The 20,271-nt window shown below is 43.4% G+C and overlaps 2 protein-coding genes across 2 annotated transcripts in view; one reads left to right on the plus strand and one right to left on the minus strand.

The window, feature by feature from the left end:
• Nucleotides 1–512: 512 nt before the first annotated feature.
• On the minus strand, nt 513–9,226 carry arhgap28 (Rho GTPase activating protein 28). The gene is made up of 14 exons (XM_040127343.1): nt 9,040–9,226; nt 8,750–8,967; nt 8,064–8,175; nt 6,608–6,876; nt 5,822–5,984; nt 5,055–5,146; nt 4,245–4,322; nt 3,972–4,125; nt 3,432–3,514; nt 2,621–2,836; nt 2,408–2,536; nt 1,399–1,526; nt 1,097–1,134; nt 513–1,004 (listed from the first exon to the last, which is right to left on the minus strand). Exons 1-14 carry the CDS (start codon nt 9,224–9,226, stop codon nt 922–924), a joined length of 1,950 nt encoding a protein of 649 aa, XP_039983277.1. The 3' UTR covers nt 513–921.
• A 3,659-nt stretch (nt 9,227–12,885) lies between these two features.
• Nucleotides 12,886–20,271, plus strand: part of LOC120789935 (lethal(3)malignant brain tumor-like protein 4) — a 28,117-nt gene continuing 20,731 nt past the window's right edge. Inside the window, exons 1-2 of the mRNA XM_040127149.1 lie at nt 12,886–12,966; nt 16,164–16,207. Coding sequence (XP_039983083.1) covers nt 16,180–16,207 — 28 coding nt within the window. The 5' untranslated portion in view covers nt 12,886–12,966; nt 16,164–16,179. The remainder of the gene's footprint in view (nt 12,967–16,163; nt 16,208–20,271) is intronic.

Raw genomic sequence — 20,271 nt, forward strand, 5'->3', positions numbered from 1 at the left:
GAAATCAGTCATTACGTTCTCGACAAGTTCTCTGTATTTATCAACACGTTCTCTGAGTTTATTATTTTTTGTTCAGTGTTTATCCATATATTCTGTGTTTATCTATGTTCTGTGGTTTTCTTTACACATTCTCTGGGTTTGTAGACTTGCTCTCTTGGTCTCAGGTCTGACCTGCTGTAAGGAGTTCTCTCAGTAATTTTGGTAAGAACCATCACACGTGCAGCACTGGTGTGAATCTGCAAATACAACCTTTGGCCAGCAGGAGGAGACAAAAGACCCTCAGCAGATCCTTGTTTTTAAGATGAGCAAGCTTCCTTTTATATTTTTTGAAGAATAAACTAAAGTTTATTAAAAACAACAAAACACAACAGGAAAAGATTCAGATAACAATCAGATGTTACATACAAAATACAGAATAATATAAATAAAAAGTTTTCTATTTTAAGGGTTTTCACAAGTGCCAATTTTATCAAACTGAAAACTTATGTTTAAATGAGCCGTTTGTTTTCTCCTGATGAATGAGAGGATGTGATTTCACTGATGTGATGTCGTGTCGGCCGCTGTTTGATTTTTACAGGTGTGGGACAGTTACCACGTCACAGGAGGTGACGGTAAGGCAGGTTGTTTTTAAACCGGTGGTGAGACGGGAGGAAGTCGCTGAGGGACAGTTGGTGTGGTAGGTTGTCGAGAGAGTTGTGAGACAGGTCGTGAGGTGAGATTGCATGTCAGGCTGGTAGTGAGACAGCTGGAGACTTGTGGGAGAGGAGGTGAGAAGTCAGGTGTTGAGACGGGGTGGTACGTCGGAAAGGTTGAGTGTTGAGCCAGGTCGTCAGATCGGTAATGACACAAGTAGAACAGGTTTTGCGACAGTTGGGACAGGAAGTGAGACAGGTCCTAAGTGGTCAGACAGGTATTCGTCTGTCAGGGTTTGATCAGCCAATCACAGTGAGGATTCACTCTGTAAACATCCAACAGAACGCAGTCAGGATGGAGACGACGCTCACCTAAGAGACAGACAGACAGGTTTTAATATTCTTAATATCTTTTAATACCTGTGCAGCAGGTGTTTATATGATGATGTAATAATCAGACTCACAGATGTTTCCTCCGACTTCATACAGACACTGAACAGGACTGATGGTAGAGAGACAGACAGACAGAAAACGAGAGAGAGAGAGAGAGACGGGGATAAATGGCAGGTCTTTCTATTTTTTGTTGAATTAAAGTGTGTGTGGTCTTGAATTGCTATTTTTGTGACTTGTAAACCAGCAGAGTGAGGACATTTCTTCCTGAGTAGGACATTTCTGCACAGGGAGGACACATGCTGGCTGGCCCTCACTACTTCAAAGGACTGCTTGAAGGTTCAGACCTGGTTTTATGGTTCAGGCTTAGAGTTACCTGTTCTCACTCTCGAAGCGGGCGGTGATATCTTTTGCTCTCATTTGACCGTCAAGTTGTATCGCCATGGAAACCTTGGTGTGTAGTGGGGCGTGGACCCTGATCACACCTTCACACAGCTCCGTGATCTGGACACACACATGAGTGATGTCACACAGATGGCATCAGAGGACAACATGGCCTGGTTCCTGTCTCTGTTCCACCTGGTTCTCTGGGGCCCGTACTACGAAGCAGGATCAGGTTGAACCCCCGGTGGTTCACTTCCTGCACATCGCCATGGTAACTCATGACCTGAGCTGCTCTGGAGCGGCTTCTGTTCGAGACAACAGATCGACGTCTATAAAAGCTCCACCTACTGACCAATCAGATCTCCTGGAAAATGGCGTCACCGTTCACAGAGTATCCCGTGGGGCTCGACACTTGTTGTACTTATAAGATGTGACAGTCGGCCTACTGACTGCTTTGAATTCTGTTTTATTTGACACCATCGGGGCTGCAGCCGAAAGAATGAGGCTAAAACTGTCACACAGGCCATAAGAAGACAACACATTCATTTAACGGAATACACACATGTAATTATAGTCAGATCTTCTTGTGTCCTAATGATGGGCAGTGATTTCCTGAGCCTGTTAACTTACACATTCACACAGTGGGTGATTTTTGTTCCAGCTGTTCTTCCTGCATTTGGCATCAGCTGCTTTCGGCCTGAGTCGTGTGTTTAACTTCTTCGTATTTGTCTCATATTCTACTTTTCTCTTTGTTCGTGAAATTTGCCGCTCCGCCGCCCGTGGACCTGTCCGTGTCTGTGATTGGTCAACCGCTGTAAGCACCGCCCCTTTCACGTGAGCGCGGGACAACCTCGGTTGACTCACCGAGTCGATAACCGCCGTCATGTTCCGGTTCTCGGGCTCAGTGGAGCCAGATAAGACCAAGATCCTGGGTTTGTTGAACTGGCTTCGTAGTACAGGCCTCGGATCTCTGTCTCACTTGGTTCTGGTCTCTATCTCACCTGGTTTCTGTCATTCTTGTCGTTCCTCCTCCTCCTCAGGAATCGCTTCGTTGTCCTGGTCAGGCAGAACTGTTTCTGATCGGATGCCTGGTTTATCTGTCTCACCTGAGACAACAGGAAGCTTGGGACCTACCATAGAAAACAGGAAGTGATTGTACAGACAGGTGAGACAGTGATGTCACTGAGACTATACAGATGTGTCCCGAGACTCACGGTCCAAAGCAGGTCCTGGTGTGTGATCATCAACTGGACCACTTGAGCCCCGCCCACCGCCTCCTCCATCTCCTCCCGTTGCTTAGCGATGGACCGCCTGTTGTCACGGGGACGGCATGAGAACAGGTTGGGTGCCATTACCATTGAGACGTTCCACAGAGACATCCGGTTCTGGTCTTGATGAGAGACCACCTTTCGCAGGAAGACTAGCAGGGCCTGTAACCGTGGAAACAGAGCCGGATTTATCTGTAACCATGTAAACAGATCCATGTTTACCTGTAACCATGGAAACAGGCCAGGATCTATCTGTAAAGATGGAAACAGATCCATCGTTACAGATAACCACGGAAACAGATCTGCGTTTATCTGCGCCATGGAGTTCAGATTCCAGATTTATCTGTAACCATGTAAACAGATCCATGTTTACCTGTAGCCATGGAAACATGTTTGGGATTAAAAGTTAAAGTAGAAGAAAGGATGCAAATATTTAATCTGGAAGGAAGAGTCACAAAAAGTTAAGGTGGACGTAATAGACAAATTTAAGGTGGAAGATGGAGATGTGAAAATTTAGGGCAGAAGATATAGACAAAAAGATTTAAGGTGGGAGGAAGATCTCTGTCTCACCTTTCAGTCTGTTTAATAATCTGTGAACGCTTGCTGAAAGAATCAAAACCAGTCAACGGACAGTACCTACACCTGTAACCTTTGTGCTGAGGACGACACCTGCTGGTCTGAGTATTTGACTGACTCAAACATCTTGATGAACTGATTGTGCTCTGAGTTGTTAGTCGGTGTAAATGTTGTGATTTACTCTGAGTGTGTCTCTGTTGGCTTCAGGAAGCAACAACGACAGCAGCTGCAGAGCCTGAACCCGATGGACCACAGACGAGAGACCTGCAGAGACAAACAACAACATTTCAGCTTGAACCAGAGGTTTAGTAAAGTTTTTATTCAGTACGAATCAGGATTTGTACGAAACTTATATTGATGGCGCTGACCTGAGAGGGGCTTACATTACAAACAGGCTTTATTAGGGACTGCACGAAAATGATCGGGGTGGGAGCGGGGGTTAAATCTGCGCCTGCTTTAACTTGATGTGGGGGAGAGGATTTTTATATTTTTCACTTGATACTTATTGATACATTTCATTATTATTTACTTCATTGTCAGTCGATTCATTTATTGATTGATTTGCCCATCTAATTTAAAAATAGAATTTGGATAAAAATATATTAAACTATGGAATCATAGTTAGGTTGAATCCTGGGCGTGTGTGTGTGTGTGTGTGTGTGTGTGTGTGTGTGTGTGTGTGTGTGTGTGTGTGTGTGTGTGTGTGTGTGTGTGTGCGTACCCAGCACAGAGCGGTAGGTGGACAGGTGTGTGTGTGTCAGCAGAGGTGTTGGCAGCTCTCTAATGAAAAGCTTCAGCAGACCTGCAGCATCCACCTGTCTGACTGCAGACCACTCGAAGCCTCCACCACACCTGTCTAACTCTTTACGCAGGTACTTCAGACAGACAGACAGAGAGATGTTCACTCATGTCCTTCAAAATAAAACCTCTAGATTATTCTAATCCAATGTAGGCAAATACTAAAAGTGGTGTGACAGGTTGAAGTGTGTGTTACCTTCAGTCTAGCAGCTGATCCTGGTACTCTGAGAATCCCTTCAGTCTGCAGGCCGGTCTGCTCTAAGATACACAACAACTACACACACACATACACCTGTTTGTCTTTCAACACTTTTCAGGACCCTCACTGACATAGTACAGTTCTAGACCTTAAGAGTACAGCCACTCTAAACTGATTAAATTTGTAAATTTGTTTCAGCCCTCTGCTCAGACTAAAACTGAGTTTTTTTATCTGCACAATGCAGAGGTGCCCTCACTATGATGGTTTAAAACAGATACTGTTCCTCACAAAAATAGTAGTAAAAGTGTAACTGGTTGTTTATTATTGTACGACAGCTCTAATTGAAATCTGCTTACAAAGACAGCATGAACTGAATGGAGTTGAAAGTTGTGGGTCTCATTTAAACTGGAGAAAAAACAAGATAAACCAGAGCTGCAGCAACAGATTTAGTGTCAAGTTCCAACAGATCATCCAAAAAACAGCTGATGTGATCGTGTCTCTCTCTCAGCTGATTTGAGGTCAGATTCACGTTCCTCTGTAGGAAGATTAGAACCGCAGTTCTGTCAGAGAACAGCTGCAGCTGCTCTGAGTTCAGTCAGTGGAGTTTTCTTACAGCAGCTGATCCGATCTAAATTAAACTTTAATAAATTTAACTTTCCTCTTTGTCCTAACCACATACACTGCATCACAGGAATGTTCAGCTGTTAGCACGTTAGCTCAGAGGAAAGCTAACCTCAGATGTCAGCTGATACAACCCTGACCTGCAGACAGACAGACAGACAGACAGAGGACAGACAGGTTCTTCACCTTCTGGAAGACGACGGGAACTTTGACTCCAGGAAACTTCTTCCTGTCGTTCTCCAACAGGGAATTCAGAGGAACACCGAACACACCGCTGTCTGATCGACAGACAGAGACAGACGGAGAGACAGAGAGACAGGTATCATGTCATTGTGAAGTGGCTAGTTTTGCTGTTTGCACATAAAGACAAAGTCAGCAACTAATTAAATGTATTCTATAATAATTAATATTGCTAAAACATGCCATCCTTAATTTGTTTATTTATCACCATTTATCTATATTTACAGTGAACTTCAGGTTTTGCAGATTCACTCTGTTGCAGAGACAATAAAATAAACCATGTTTTGTAACATTAGTTATTAGTTGTAAAGTTGTGACCTCAGATTTTGGGAAAGAAAGTAAGAAAAATTAAGTCTTTTTTATATAGGTCATAAATTCGATGATTATGAACCAGAATCTTTAGTTACAATATATAGGTTATGAGGAGCTTTTTACACTTTGATTTTAAAGCAGATTTACGGACGCTTTAACAGATTGTGGAGAAATGTCCATCTTTAGTTTGAGAGTTATTAATTTAGAGAATATGAGGTTAAAATTTGGAGACATAATGTGTCAATAGGTGGCAAAGGGTTAACGATGACCTCATGACTTCTAACAGCTGGAAACTAAAACTTCAATCAATAAACCACCTCGGAGTGTTCCCCCTCAGCTGTGTGTTGTCTCTGGCTGGACTCAAACCTGCCATCAAACTGTGATGTGAAAATCAAGCGCACCCTGAATCCTGCAGCGTGGTGGGCGGGTGCGTTTGGTTTGGACACCCAGCGCGAGCAGGAAGGTGGAGAGCTCAATGTGAGAGATGTATCCAAGCCGGGTGAGGTCACGTGATGACAGGTCGTCTGCCCCGGTGAGACCCTGAGAGGGAGAGACAGGTGCGAACTGCAAACAGACACACAGACACAGACACACACAGAATTATATCAGGGGGATATTAGGTTCCTTTAAAACACTTAGAACCCCATTAGTGCAATTTGTGTCAAAATTCACTCTTCTTCTTTGTGTCCTGAGTCAGTCAGACCTGAAACACGTGTTGATATGATCCAGTGTGACCTCCACTTCCTGAGGACATCATGATCTCTGATGTCCCTCCAGAATAAAGCTCAGAGGAAAAAGAGGCTGCAAAACTTCATTCAGAATCTTCATGTTTTTAAGTTTCCTTCAGTATCACAGTGACCCAGTGACAGTTGTCTGTTCATCCATGGCTACACTGCAAACAGGAGCTGGTTCGGAAGCTTTTAATGGGACAGTTTCACTAAATTTGAATTAATATAGGATAAAAAATGGGGCTTAAATGTAGCTCACAGCTGAATCCATGGCGACGTTATATGTACTGTTTACATTCCCCAAAGCATTATCGGAGCTGTAGTTCCAAAACTTAGAGCAGGATTATCTCTCAAATAGAAGTAAAACAAAGAAAAATACGACAAATAAAAAAAAATAAATAGGAGCGAGGTGTTGGTCTCTGAGTTAACAGTTTTATTAGTTTCAGAGGTTGGACCTACCGGCAAATCACTGTCATCATCTCCATGGAGGTGCACGCAGTCCCAACAAGTCCCACCCTGTTTGTGCTCAGCTACACCCTCTGAATATGGAGAGTCCCGCAGCAGCCAATCAGCTCGTCTCGACCGACTGACGGGTGGCGAGTGAGTGTGAGGAGGGGAGGGGGGGAGTGTCGGAGAATCAATGTGTGTCGGAGAGTGCGTGTTTGTGGGGGATGATGGATGTTCAGGTAGCTGGTCCTCGAAAAGAAACGTGGGAAGAGTTGTTCGACCTGTCAACACAAACATAGACAGTAAACAATCTAACCTCTAGAACCACCTATAGAAAAACTACAGCCTCCTTCGAAACACTTCCAATAACCACAAGAACCAAGAAGAACCCAGCACCTCCCAGAGGACCACTACAACCTCCTTGGTGGCCTCTATAACCACCCAAAGAACCACTATAAACACCCATAGGATCCCTAGAACCTCTAAATGACCTCTAGAACAACCCAAAAGATCACTAGAACCACCTTGGTGGCCTCTAGAACCACATAAAGGACCACTAGAACTACCTAAAGTACCTATGGAACCTCCAAAAATGACCACTTGAACCTTCCCAGTGACCCCTACAACCTCCCACAGAACACTTTAGATTGACATACAGCCAAGAGGACCTCTAGAACTACCTGAAGAACCACTAGGAGGCAGACACCCTCCCCACATTTAAGAGTCGGCTTAAAACCTTCCCTTTTGATCAAGCTTACAGTTAAGGCTGGCTCAGGCTGGTCTTGAACCATCCCCCAGTTATGCTGCTATAGGCCCAGACTGGTGGGGGACTTCCCATGATGCACCGAACTCCTCCTCTTCGTCTCCATCTGTATGCATTCATATCCCATCAACGCTCGTTAATAACTCGGCTTCTTCTCTCTCCCGTAGTTTTGTGCTTCCTCGTCTCTCTCCTCTCTTGTCCTGTCGCTTTCTGCAGGTATTTCTGCCCCTGGAGCTGCAGAGTCTGGATCTGTGACTGCAAACCACCTACTGCCCCCATGATCCTGCTCAACACCCACTGCTACAATTATTATCAGTCTCATTATTATTAATTGAATCAAATTCAATTCAAATGAAAACAAGAGTCAAATTCAAGTCACTAATTCTCACCTACAGAGTGACTTCCTGTTAAAGGGGAGCTTTTCCTTGCCGCTGTTGCCAAGTGCTCGATCATGGTGGAATGTTGGGTCTCTGTAAATATAACTAGAAAGAGTCTGGTCTAGACCTGCTCTATATGAAGAGTGCCTTGAGGTAACCTCTGTTATGATTTGGTGCTATATAAATAGAATAGAATTGAATTGAATGGAACCACCTACAGGATCTAACTGGCCTGTGATTGGGTAGGTCTGTTCCTCCGTGAGCAGACAGACAGGTGATCAGACAGGCAGACAGGATCACATAGGCAGGCGAGCAGACAGACAGGTACCTCTGTGAGTGTTTCGGCGGATGGTTTTGGTGGAGGTGTGGTATCGACTTGGTGGTGACTTGGCGCGGCGAGAGGGAGGGGAGGGGCATCTGTCTGCTGAGTCATCATCAGGCTGAAACAGAAACACTGAGTCCTGACTCTACTTCTACTGCACTACGACTCCCAGAATTCACTGCAAGGTCCGGTTTCAGATACATACACGCATGAAATCTGTTCTTTAGAATGACAAATATCTTCAAATATAACGACTCATTTTAGTTAATTACAGCTTTATCTATATTTTCTTGTAACATTATCTTGGATTATAAAATTACTTTATAATAATAACTTTACTCATGCAATATAACTACTTTTCCCTCTGAAATTACACCTTTATTTCAAAATACTACAACTTTTTACATAAAAATACTTTTTGCAAAGTTTCCAATATCATGCCATTCTATACAATTATTTTATCTCAAAATATAACACAATTTTTCATACAGTTATGACTCTATTATTGGAATGTCCCCTTTTAGTAAAATTACAACTTCATATTGAAAGTGTTTCCTTCTAAAATTTCGACTTTATCTCGAAATATTACAATTTATTGCATAAAACTACAAAATTTTCTTGTAATATTACACCCTTTTAGTAAAATCACAGCGTTGTCTTGAAATGCTCTATAAGTATAACTCGTGTGTCACCTGGGTGAAGACGTCCCGGACGTCTCTGATTGGCTGCCTGTTTCTCTTCTTCAGCGTCTCGTTGTAGTTGTCCAGCCTTCTCCTCACCGTGGCGGCTTGTTGCCGCGTCAACGTGGACAGCAGTGCCTCGGCCGGTGGCGGCGTCTCCTCCTCAGATGAGCCCGTCACCAGAGAAGATAACCCCGCTTCCATCAGCCACGCCTCCTCCAGCTCTACCTCTGCAGGTAAACAGAGACAGGTAGAGGTCAGACGGAAAGAGGACATCTCACTCTGCTGCAGGTTTGACTTACCATCGATACTCTTTCTCTCCTCCTCTTCTTCATCTTCATCTTCTCCCTCCTTCTCTTCCTTGATGCTCTGCACCTCCCTCCAGTAAGTTTCCATGGCAACATGGCGGGAGTCAGAGGTCACTGTATGGGAGGGTGGAGGGGGGGAGGAGGATGGGGGGTGGGAGGCAATAGGTGAAGACGACGACATCCTGCAAAGACAGAGATAAATGATCTTGTCAGCCAATCCGAGCGTCGGACAGACAACGCAGATCCTTTCAGCCAATCGGAGATGTGTAATCTGTGATCTCAGTGTGAAGTGTTAAATCCTCTGCAGGTTTAGTTTATTTAAGTTGGAGTTGTTCAAACCAACACGTTACGCTGTGAGTCCAAACCTTGTTAAGTGATGACTTTTTGTTTCAGGTTGGCGCAGTGATACCTGCGTTCAAGTCTAGGAGCTAAAAGAGGCTGAAATATTCCACATAGGGACGAGATCCAGCATCATATTCTGATCTCACTTATTAAAAAATATCTTTAAACTGTGTCTCCTTCAGGTTAAACAGTCAGACACTGAGAAGAATCAAAACAGAGTCTTTTAACCGTTTATTAAAGGTGTGAAACTGAACTTTACATCTGTTATTTTATGTCAGAGTCTGTTTAGACTTTGTTGTTGTTGGAGATGAAGCTGAGCTCAGATTAAATATTGATAGTTTGTGTGAGAGGAAGCCTCTTCCAGTCTATTGATCAGTGTGTGTGTGTGTCCGTGTTACAGTGTGTGTGGTGGGACTACCTTAGTCTAATGGTTTTGGTTCCCAGGGGAGGACAGAGTGGGGTGCGCAGGCTAATGCTAGCTGCTGCTGTGTGTCCATTAGGCGGAAATGGACACTGTCGTCCAATCAGAGCGTCACAGATAAATGTTTTCACTCAGGTCCTCAGACAGTAATATGACCTGGTTATTCCCCCTGCAGAGCATGATGTTAAATCATCCGAAAAACATTTGGACTTCTTCAGGTTCTGCTCAACTTTTAATTCAGTTTGGATACATTTTTATTTGACTTGTTTTTATTTAAAGTTTTTATTTTCTAGTTTAGTTTTTCATAGTATATCATTGATCAGTTTGATTTAAAAACAAAGAATCTGACTTAAAAACTTGAATTGTCAGCTGCTTTCAGTTAAAAAGCAGCTGAAGTCTATGGATCCAGATCAGAGGATCACCAGACCTGGTTCAGATCTGTAACGGTTTTTCTTTCCAGAGTCTCTGAACCGAGATGTGTTGGAGATCTGAGTCAGTCTGAAATCTGTTGGACCATGTAAAAGTTAATGATTGACTCATTCAAAGAATAAAGATGTTTAATGTTGCGGTTTTATTTTCTTCATCAAGTGTCCCACATCTTGTCCTTGGTGCCTTATTGGATGTAAATCTGGTCTGGATCTTTCGCTGAAACTGGTTAATCCACATTTGGTCAGGGGCTGTAAATCACAAGAGTTTCTTGGAATACTGGATCCAGACCAGATTTGAGTCTTATAAACCGCACTGAGTGTCAGCTCATGTTACCCTGTCACTCCAGTACAAGAGTCCAGTCTAGTAGTTCAAACTAGCCTGAGTCCAGAGACCAGGTTACCAATGAAAAATATGCTGATGTGGTGGAGGTTGATCCAGATTCTAAGTCCTCCTCACTGTCACCATTATCACCTTTCTCGGCCTGGTTTAAAGAAACTCTATGGAAAACCTTATTTAAACTGCACTTTTGCTGCAAGGGAAAAATTCATTTCAAAATCTAGACCAACCCACAGGAGCTTTAACCTCTGAACCAGACCTGGTCACGCCATCGGTACTGGTTCTTTAAACCTCCTCAGGTTTCAAAGAACAAGTTCTGAGACGTTGGGTGGTCTCATGTTTCTCTCTCAGCCTGTCATGCTTTATCCAGATCACTTCAGATTGGTTTAGTCCACTGACATAGTCAGCCAGATCCAGAACAGAAAACCATTATGGATCCAGACCAGATCTAATGCTCTGACTGGATCTGGTCTGGATCCATGATGGTTTTCTGTTCTGGATCCATCTCACTGTGCCAGTGGACTCTGGACCAGACTAATTTTACAGACCCTTTAGAGAACGTATGGTACTTCTGAAACATGTTGATCCTTCAGAAGTTTGTGAACAAATAGTTGATAACGAATTTATCAATCGACAGAAAATTAATCAGTGGCTATTTTGTTGATCAAATAATAATTTTAGTCATTTTTTAAGTAAAAAAAGCCAAAACTGTGCCGGTTTCATCTTCTTAAAAGTGTCAGGTTTTAAGTTTTTCTGTGTTTCTGAGTTAGAACCTAAATCTTTGGGTGATCACAGCCTTTTTTCTGTTCTCTGATGCTTTTTCAACAAAAACACTCATTGAGTAATTAAAAAAAGAAAGATAAGGGTATTGAAAGGTTCCTTCCGTCCTTTTCACAGGTCTAGTTTGTTAACAAAGTGGCTCAGTTCTGGTCCAGATCTAGCACTCTAAGTGATGTATCTGTCTAGAGTCCAGACTCTATCTGTGATTCACAGTATCTGGTTTAAATACACGATAAAAACCCAGTATTCAGAGTGGTTTTATTGGAATCAAATCCAGTCTGGATCCACTGCTCAGAGTGATTTTCCTGGTCTGGCTCTGGATCTGGATCTGTTTTCAAAAGTGTTCGATGTGGTTCAAATCGGGTCTTTGTCAGGCTGTTTCTCTGTTATTCAGTCCAGATCTGTGATTTGAATCAGGTCCAGATCTGATCCAGATCCATTTAACACCACAGATTATCAAACTGAACTCTGACCAGACTCTGACTCTGTTCGGTCCTGGTCTGAGTCCTGGTCTAGTCATATAAACATGTTTTTGTTGAAAAATCTCATTTCACCTCATTTCTTTCATTTCTTTCTTCATTTACTGACCGATCTAGTGCCTGTTTCTGCCTCTCTCTTCCACTCTCTCTCTCCTCAGTAGCATCAGTACAGTCAGTATCAATATGTTATCAATATGTTATCAGTATGTTATCTATCAATATGTGATCAGTGATCAATAAAGACTTAAAGAGAAGAAACAAACTCACTTGTGTTCAGTCCGGCTGCTGATCCTCTCTGTGGGGTGGGAGGGGGAGATGTAGCGAGGAGGGGGAAGACATGGGAGGCGCCACAGAGAGAGGGAGGAGGGGGGAGTGAATATTCTCCCAGTTTAGACCAGCAGCTGGACACCAGCTCAGACTGGGAATGTTGGAGAAGTCAAGACAGAGACCACTGTCTTCTCTTGTTAGACTAGCCTAGCTTAGCACAAAGACTTTGTTAAAGAGGCGATTGCTGAGAAGTGATTGAATAGATGTCAGGGATTCTGCAGACGAGGTGACCAGAGAATTAGAGGATTTTATTCTTTTGGTTTTTATTGCGCCCCCCTGGGTGACCTGACATTTACAGACGTGTTGCAGAGATCAGACCCTGATCGGGCCACGTCACAGGCGTCAAAACACAAACGGAGCATGAAGCATTTAAGCGGCAAACAGCATTGTGTTGGGAACATTTAAAAAAAACAAACAGTAACTTCCAACATCAACACAGAATTTCTACTTTTGACACTGCATCAGAAAATAAAGTCACTTTAATGAACGTTACAACAACCAGGTTTACACAGAACAGGATCATTTATTGATTCAGTTGATTTAAATGTGTGTAAATGCACACCTGGTTTCACCTGCTGACTGCTGTGAGGCTCCACGCTGATTGATTCTCATTATAAACTCAGCTCTATTCCTACAAAGTCTTCAAAGCTTTATTTAAAACAATGACAATTTATTCATTTCACATATTTATTTATTTAGGTGTTTATATCCGCCCCCCGACGCGCTCCTAGAGGCGCATGCGCAGTGGCCTCTCCGTATTTCCGTGTAGTGGCGCTGACAGCGGTCTGAGGCGGATCTCCACACACGGTAAGTTTCCGTCTAAACCCTCGGTACCGGTACCGGCTCCTCCCGGTTCTCCCTCGACGGGCCTCCGGCTCCTCTCAGGGGCTCTCCCCTGCAGCTACAGCCGCTCTGAGGAGCTCGGAGGCCGGCGGAGAGAGCCGCGGATCACCGGCGGGTCTAAGCTGTTTGTTGTTTCCTTATTGAACCTGCGTCAATCCACACAGGTGGGGGCAGGGCACTTCCGCTCACACCTTCACAATAAGCGTCTGGACCGTAAATCACCTAGTTTATTGGGTCATGTGCAGTTTTAGTCTGAAGAGATTACACAGTCTTGACACACACACACACACACACAGCTTCAGTCCATGTGTCTGTAGACATTATCCCTTACCAGTGATCTGAGTCTGAAATGTCCAGGTTTCATCTCAACCAGCAAAACACTTTTTTTCTCTTTGTTATAAAATCTGTCGATCACAGGTGTTTTTAAAACTCTCAGCAATCAAACTCAGTATCAGCTTCAGAAACTGATCAGGCTGTAATCATTTCTTTACAGAGGTTCAGCTGTGATCAGGATCTGACTTAGCCCAGAGGCGGAGCAAGTACTCAGATACTGTACTGTAGTAAAAGTACTAATACACCGTAAAAAATATTCTGTTACAAGTAAAAGTCCTGCGCTGAGAGTGAAATGTTCCCCGTTATGACCGTTTTCATTATAGATTTATCTGCTGATCATTTTCTCCATGAACCGACTGATTGTTTGGTTTAAAAACTCCAGATCGAACCTATGTCAACTGCGTTTTGAGGTTTGATAAACTGCAGCGAAGACATTTGTTTTCTGATTTTTTTTACAAACCAAACAATTAATTAATCAAGAAATGATCAACAGATCATTACAATTAAAATAATCATAAGCTGCAGTTCTACACACAACAGTAATAGTAATCTAATGATGTCAGACTTGCTACTGCAACAGTCGCAGGGACATTTTACTGCATTAAGTACTTTTACTTTCAAATCTTCGAGTACATTTTCCTGATAATTCTTTTACTGAAGTAACATTTTCGGTGCAGGACTTTTAATTGTACCACAGTATTAGTACTTTTACTGCAGTGCAGCAGTGTCATGATGTTTTATATCATCTTCACGTCTGAGATAAAATTCTGACACGGACAGTTTTTCCAGCCGCAAAGTGTTTTAGTGTGAAAAAGTTCAGCGACTGACCCGATCCCAGACCTGCCGGTGTGACGGTACATCCGGAGTCTGTGGGCACAGGGAGACTTTTATTTTGAAGGTGGTCGTGTCTGGATTTCCTGTGTGTATGTGTGTGTGTTTTAATGGAGTCGTTTCCTGCCGTAATGAAGATGATAAAGAGTGTTTGTTAGTGTTTAACAGTCAGTCTGATGGTTATTGATGTATTTATTGGTTATTTGACATCAGATGATTGTTACTGATTTTATCAATCACTTACTGTATTGATCCAGTTTGGAAGATCATGTTGTTTTTGTGATTATACATCAGAAGATGGATCACCACAGCCCAGACAGAAATAAAACATAAGAATTTGTGTTTATCTCCTGTTACACCAACGTTAGTGGGTTTGTTTCTGTGAAATTTTCCTTAAAGGAATGGGTCTGTGCTTTGCCCCCCTCCATTAAAAACATGTCTGTGTACATCAGACTTCATGAAGCCTAATGTGACAGGGTCACTGTGCTGGAGACCTTGATTCATTCTGCTCTAACTGACATGTTACATAAATATGAAGGTGTTCCCTGAACTCTGTGCTGTACTACTGCTACACTTTCGTAGTTCCCATCACTGCAGCTAAATAAATTCAGCTGAAGTTTAGAGAAGTGACCGTAGATAAACTGGCTGTTAATGTAAAACACACAAAGTCTTGATATTTGGTTCTGAGCAGGTGTTAAAAGTCCCTTCCTGTTTGGTTTTCTCCTTGTTTGAGATGAATCTATTTATGTATTTTCACCATTTCCAAATTACCCCAAGCATCTTTCTCTGCATCACGTTCTGTAGTTATTGATCAGGTAACAGAAGCCAAGCTGTTAGGGATCACTGCTGATCACAGTTGATAGTAAAATGTATTGATCAGACAAAGTGAACAGACTGGTGAAAATAGTAAAATGCCGTGGAAAGGATTAGTACAAGCATCAGTATCATCGGTTTGATTATTGATCTGTCTGTTTGTCTCGGTTCGTTGGGGAAATAGGCCGCACTAACCTTTAATGCGTTTTATATGAGTAATACATTTAATATAAAGTTCATGCAGCACAGCAGCTAATGGGGATCGGAAGGAACCAACTCATGTAAACCAACAACCACCCAGAGTAAATACGTCAGATATTTTTGAGTTCACTCACCGCATTAGCTCTTAATTAGAATAATGAAATCTTGACGGTTCTCCATAAAACCAACTAAAACAGTGTAAATTTCAAATTAACCTTTCACATGTTGCAGATAAAATCAAATGTCTTCACAGTAACTTCACCACTGATTAATCTGCTGATTATTTTATCTGTTAATCAATCCAACTTTTAATATTAGAAACGTCAAAAAGTTTTCAAAAAATGCAGATAACTCTGCAGAGCCAAATGCGACGTCCTTACACATCTCGTTTTGTTCGACCTGAACTCAAAAATATTGAGTTTATGATGATTTGATACACAGAAAGGCCGGAAATCCTCTCATCTGAGAGGCTGAAATCAGGGAACTTTCACTATTTTTACTTTTAAAAAATGACTGGAACAATGAATCGATCAGTAAAATAATGCTGATTAATTTACTGTCGATCAACTATTGATCGGAGGTCTAGTGTGTTGAAGTGTAAGAAGACTGTGTTTTCATTGTTGTGCCTGTTGTCAGCTCTGCTCTCTGTTGGATATATGTGGTTTTCAGTGGCCTGTTCCACTGGTCTGAGGTCAGAGGTCTTAAAGACTGAAGACTGACTTTAGTTGCTGCTAATAACGATTATTTCCATTGTTGATCATATGATATCTGATTAATAGGACTCTTACTTTTGTAAAATGTTGACATTGCGTACGTAAATTAAAACCTGTGTCTGCAGTTCATTCTGAACCGTCTTTAATGTGTCAGCCTTTCAGAACCACAGCTGTCGCGATGCCCTGCCAGCAGCACTGTGTGAGCGTGTTTGGTTTGATTTATCCAGGCTGCCGTAACTTCATCTTTGTGTTTATTTCCTATCTGAACAGAGGAGAACCAAAGAAGATGAAGAACAAAGTCAGCAGCACTCAAGGTAACACACACGCGCATACTTGTCTTACGTTGGTTGTGAGGAAACTCATTGACATAATGCATCCCCTAGCCCCTTACCCTAAGCCTAACCTAAACCTGATCCTAACCTGAACCCTAAAACCAGGTCTGAACCCTCAAACAGCCCTGTCAAGGTGTGAGAACTGGACAAAACGTCTTCACTTTCCCAAAATGTCCTCAGAACGAAGATTTCAAACCAAACTTAGTCTACACAACAACCAAATGTGCGCTTGCGCGCACACACACACACACACACACACACACACACACACACACACACACACACACACACACACACACACACACACACACACACACACACACACACACACACACACCTGCTGGTTCACCTGGGGTGACTTCCTGCTCTCTGTTTGGCTGTAAGATGATTAGAGCTCAGGGTTTATTAACCTGCAGGTAACCATAGCAACAGGGCTGTGTGAGTCGAAGTAAACTCACCTGGGAAGTGTCTGAGGTTAGTCAGACGGACAGTTTGCAACAGGAAGTCAGAGAAACACATCCTATTGTTTGATGAGACTGATCTCAGCGCGTTCCCAGTCTGTTGGTCTAATGATGTTCTTCATTCTCCAAACTACAGAATAAATACATGAATCAACAGTCAGAGTTGTCAAGAAATAAAAGAATGTGATAAAAAAATAAAATTTTCAAAGAAATTAAGACGATCGTTTTAATTATCGATCATCAAATATTCAGACCGTCACTGAAGCATCTCCACAGATGTTACTGTAAGAACCTTCACATCCCACTAACCAAAGGCTTTTCTCTTGTTTCTATACGTCATGAATTAAATCAGTAGTATTCGTGTTGTAGTTTTGCACTGTGACTGTCTGTCTGCAGTCTATAAGAACTGTCTGTGATATAATGTGAATGTTTTAAGCCTCTGCCTGAGAAGTCCTTACATTTATTCTGTGAACAGATCAAACCTTCACACAGCAACAGCAGAACAATAACACCAGAACCTCCGATTAAACTGAAAAGGTTTCTATAAAACCTCATGTCAGTGATCCAACTTCTAAACCCGTCAACTTTTAGAGCAGGTGAGAGAGCCAGGTGTTTCCCATTATGCCCTGTGGTGCGCTGAAGTCATCAGGTTACCGTTGTTTGTTGTTGACGTCAGAGCGAGTTGGGATCAAGTCAGGCAGCGATCTAACCAGCTGCATGTGCTGCGATACGATCAGATGATCCTGAATTAGTCGCACTGCAGGGAAATTTGCCGCGTTACAGCAGCAAAGGGGGTAGCGCAATAGCAAAAAAAAAAGCAAGATATAATAAATAAGTAAACAGACTCAACAGTTGAGTTCACATTATTTCACATAAGAAATATTGATATTACACAGTTTCGTATACACTGAAATTGCACACAAGTGCATTTGTCAGTTTGGGCGAGAGTGGTCCGGGAGCAGTGTTGATTGTCTGACAGCAGCAGGAAGGAAGGAGCTGCGGTTTCTCTCCTTCACACACCGCGGGTGAAGCAGCCTGTCACTGAGGGAGTGTCTTGCATGGGGTGGGACACGTTCCCCATCAGGGATGAGAGCTTACCCTTCGTTCTCCTTTCTCCCACCACCTCTGCTGGGTCGGGGGCATCCCAGATAAGAACCGGCCTTCTTAACCAGTCTGCTAAGTCTCTTCCTGTCAGCAGTCCAGATGCTGCTGCCCCGGCAGAGCACTCCATAGAAGATGGCCGATGCCACCAGAGTCAAGGTCCTCAGGAGTGCCCCCTCCTGGTCAAATGACCTGAGTCTCCTCAGCAGATGTAGACTGCTATGGCCTTTCTTATATAGTGTGTTATCTCTTATATCAGTGTCCATTCCCTGGATGTTCGCCGGTATGGTGAAGTGTCCGCACCTGCTGAAGTCCACCACCGGTACTTTGGTTTTCCCTTCATTGATCTGGAGGCGGTTCCGCTGGCACCAGTCCACAAACCCCCGGGTCAGTTCTCTGTACTCCCTGTCATCCCCATCTGTGGTGGGTCAGACGGCTGCGGAGTTGTCAGAAAACTTTTGCAGGTTGTAGTTGAAATCTGCAGTGTAGTTGGTGAAGAGGAAGGGAGCCAGGACTGTTCCCTGCGGGGCCCCCGTGCTGCAGACAACCACGTCCGACTCACAGTCCCGTATCCTCACATACTGCGCTAGTTTGGCGAGGTAGTCCAGGATCCAAGCTGTGAGGAGGTGGTCTATCCCTGTGCACTCCAACTTGCCCCTCAGAAGTGTAGGCTGCATGGTATTGAAAGCACTGGAGAAATCAAAAACATGATTCTCACAGTGCTCCCAGCCTTTTCCAGGTGAGAGAGGGATCTATGTAGGAGGTAGATGACGGCATCATCCACCCCAAATGGGGGTGGGGCAGATGACTGATCAAATCAAGTGAAGAAGAAGTTAAGATCATTTGCCCGCTTTCAATTCCCAACAGGCCGGTAGTTGGGTTCATTGTGTGAGGCTGTCGATGTCCTCCCCATGAGCATCACAAGGTACTTCCCCCACAGTTGTATCAAAACGGCTCTTCAAAACCTCACCGGCTTCATCGGACCGTCTCTTCACTGGGCGAGTGACAGCCGGCTGCTTGTGTACGAGAGGTTTGTACATGGACAGGATGTGCACCGGGCTGTGATCAGATTTTCCCAGGGGAGGGACAGGAGATAAGCTATATGCCTCCGTGGTGTTAGGAAAAAAATGAATTCAGTATGTGGCGTGTAAAATATAGAGTGACCGTGGACAGAGTGGAGGTCGGTTTGTAGCTCCACCTTCTAGCGTGGCGCTCAGCCCCAGCACAGCTTCCCCGTCTCTTCCGTCCTCCTTCCTCGCTCGCTGGGAAAATCGGGACTCTCCCTAGGTAACACCGCCATGTCACAGACTGCTACCAGCTGATCCCTGGTGTAGACAATACTGCCATGGCTATCCACGGAATCCTTGGATGCAGTTGTAAACAGTGCAGAAAGCAGCAGAGTGACCAGTCCAGAGTGTACAGATAAGTTTAAAAGTAGTCACACGTAAAGAAAAGTACTAAAAACAAATTAAAATAAAGAAACTAGAGGAGGAAGCTCAGAGGAGAACGAGAGCTCAGCTGCTCGGCAGGCAGCTGCTCGTGCGGCACCATCTTGGAATGGCTGAAACCAAGACTGACTCCTCCTTCACCGACAAATCAGAAGGTCTCAGCAAGTCATCCACTGATCACAGGGTCGATGCTTCGATCCCCAGCTCCCCCTTTCACATGCCTGGACCTGGACCTGGACCTGGTCCTGATGACCAGACAGCAGCTCGTAGGCAGCTCTCTGCTGTCCGAGTAAGAATGAGTGAATGAGAGCAACAGTGTGAAGGGCTAAAAGAGATTAAAGTTCTGTACAACAATAACCATATATGTATATTTTTTTTACAATCTCAGCGACGCTTTACTTAGTTTAAACAGTCGTTTACCAAATGATCCCGACAGACCACAAAACATCCACAACATTTCCTCAGCTGAATGTGTTTGCTGGTTGTCTGGTCACTACAGTCGCTCTCCAACCAGCCCTGTGAGACTGAATGAAAGAAGCTGATTTAATGGAAGTGTCACGCCATCACCCTCGCCCACTCATTTCTGATACAAACTTCTCTTCCTGATATGTCCATGAAGTAAGATGCTACTGTTAAAGACTCTTTTTAGTCGTGAATCATTCACATGCATCGTCTCAGTCACATCCTGTTCGTCATTAAACAAAAAAGACGTTTCCCTAAAATCACAGACTGGACTTTGTTGTTCCAAAGCAGCAGACTGACCTGGTGCGATAAGAAGAGGCTGAACAGCAGCTCTCACCTGGGCACCAATAAGTCTGTTTTCTTTGACCAATTAAAAAGTTTATCATTTTCAGTCAAATCATTAGATTTAATTTTACAGTAAATACTTTGCTTCACTGCAGATCTTGTCTGTGTGGTCATATTTACTGTTATTAAATACCTTCCCCGTCAGAGATACATCTGTGTCTAATTCCACAGCTGCTTCTCACTGGATGAAAAGTTTCTCCCTCACTTCATTAAATCTCTTTGATTTGAA

The sequence above is a fragment of the Xiphias gladius genome, chromosome 5, assembly GCF_016859285.1.
Source record: "Xiphias gladius isolate SHS-SW01 ecotype Sanya breed wild chromosome 5, ASM1685928v1, whole genome shotgun sequence".
Classification (NCBI taxonomy): domain Eukaryota; kingdom Metazoa; phylum Chordata; class Actinopteri; order Istiophoriformes; family Xiphiidae; genus Xiphias; species Xiphias gladius.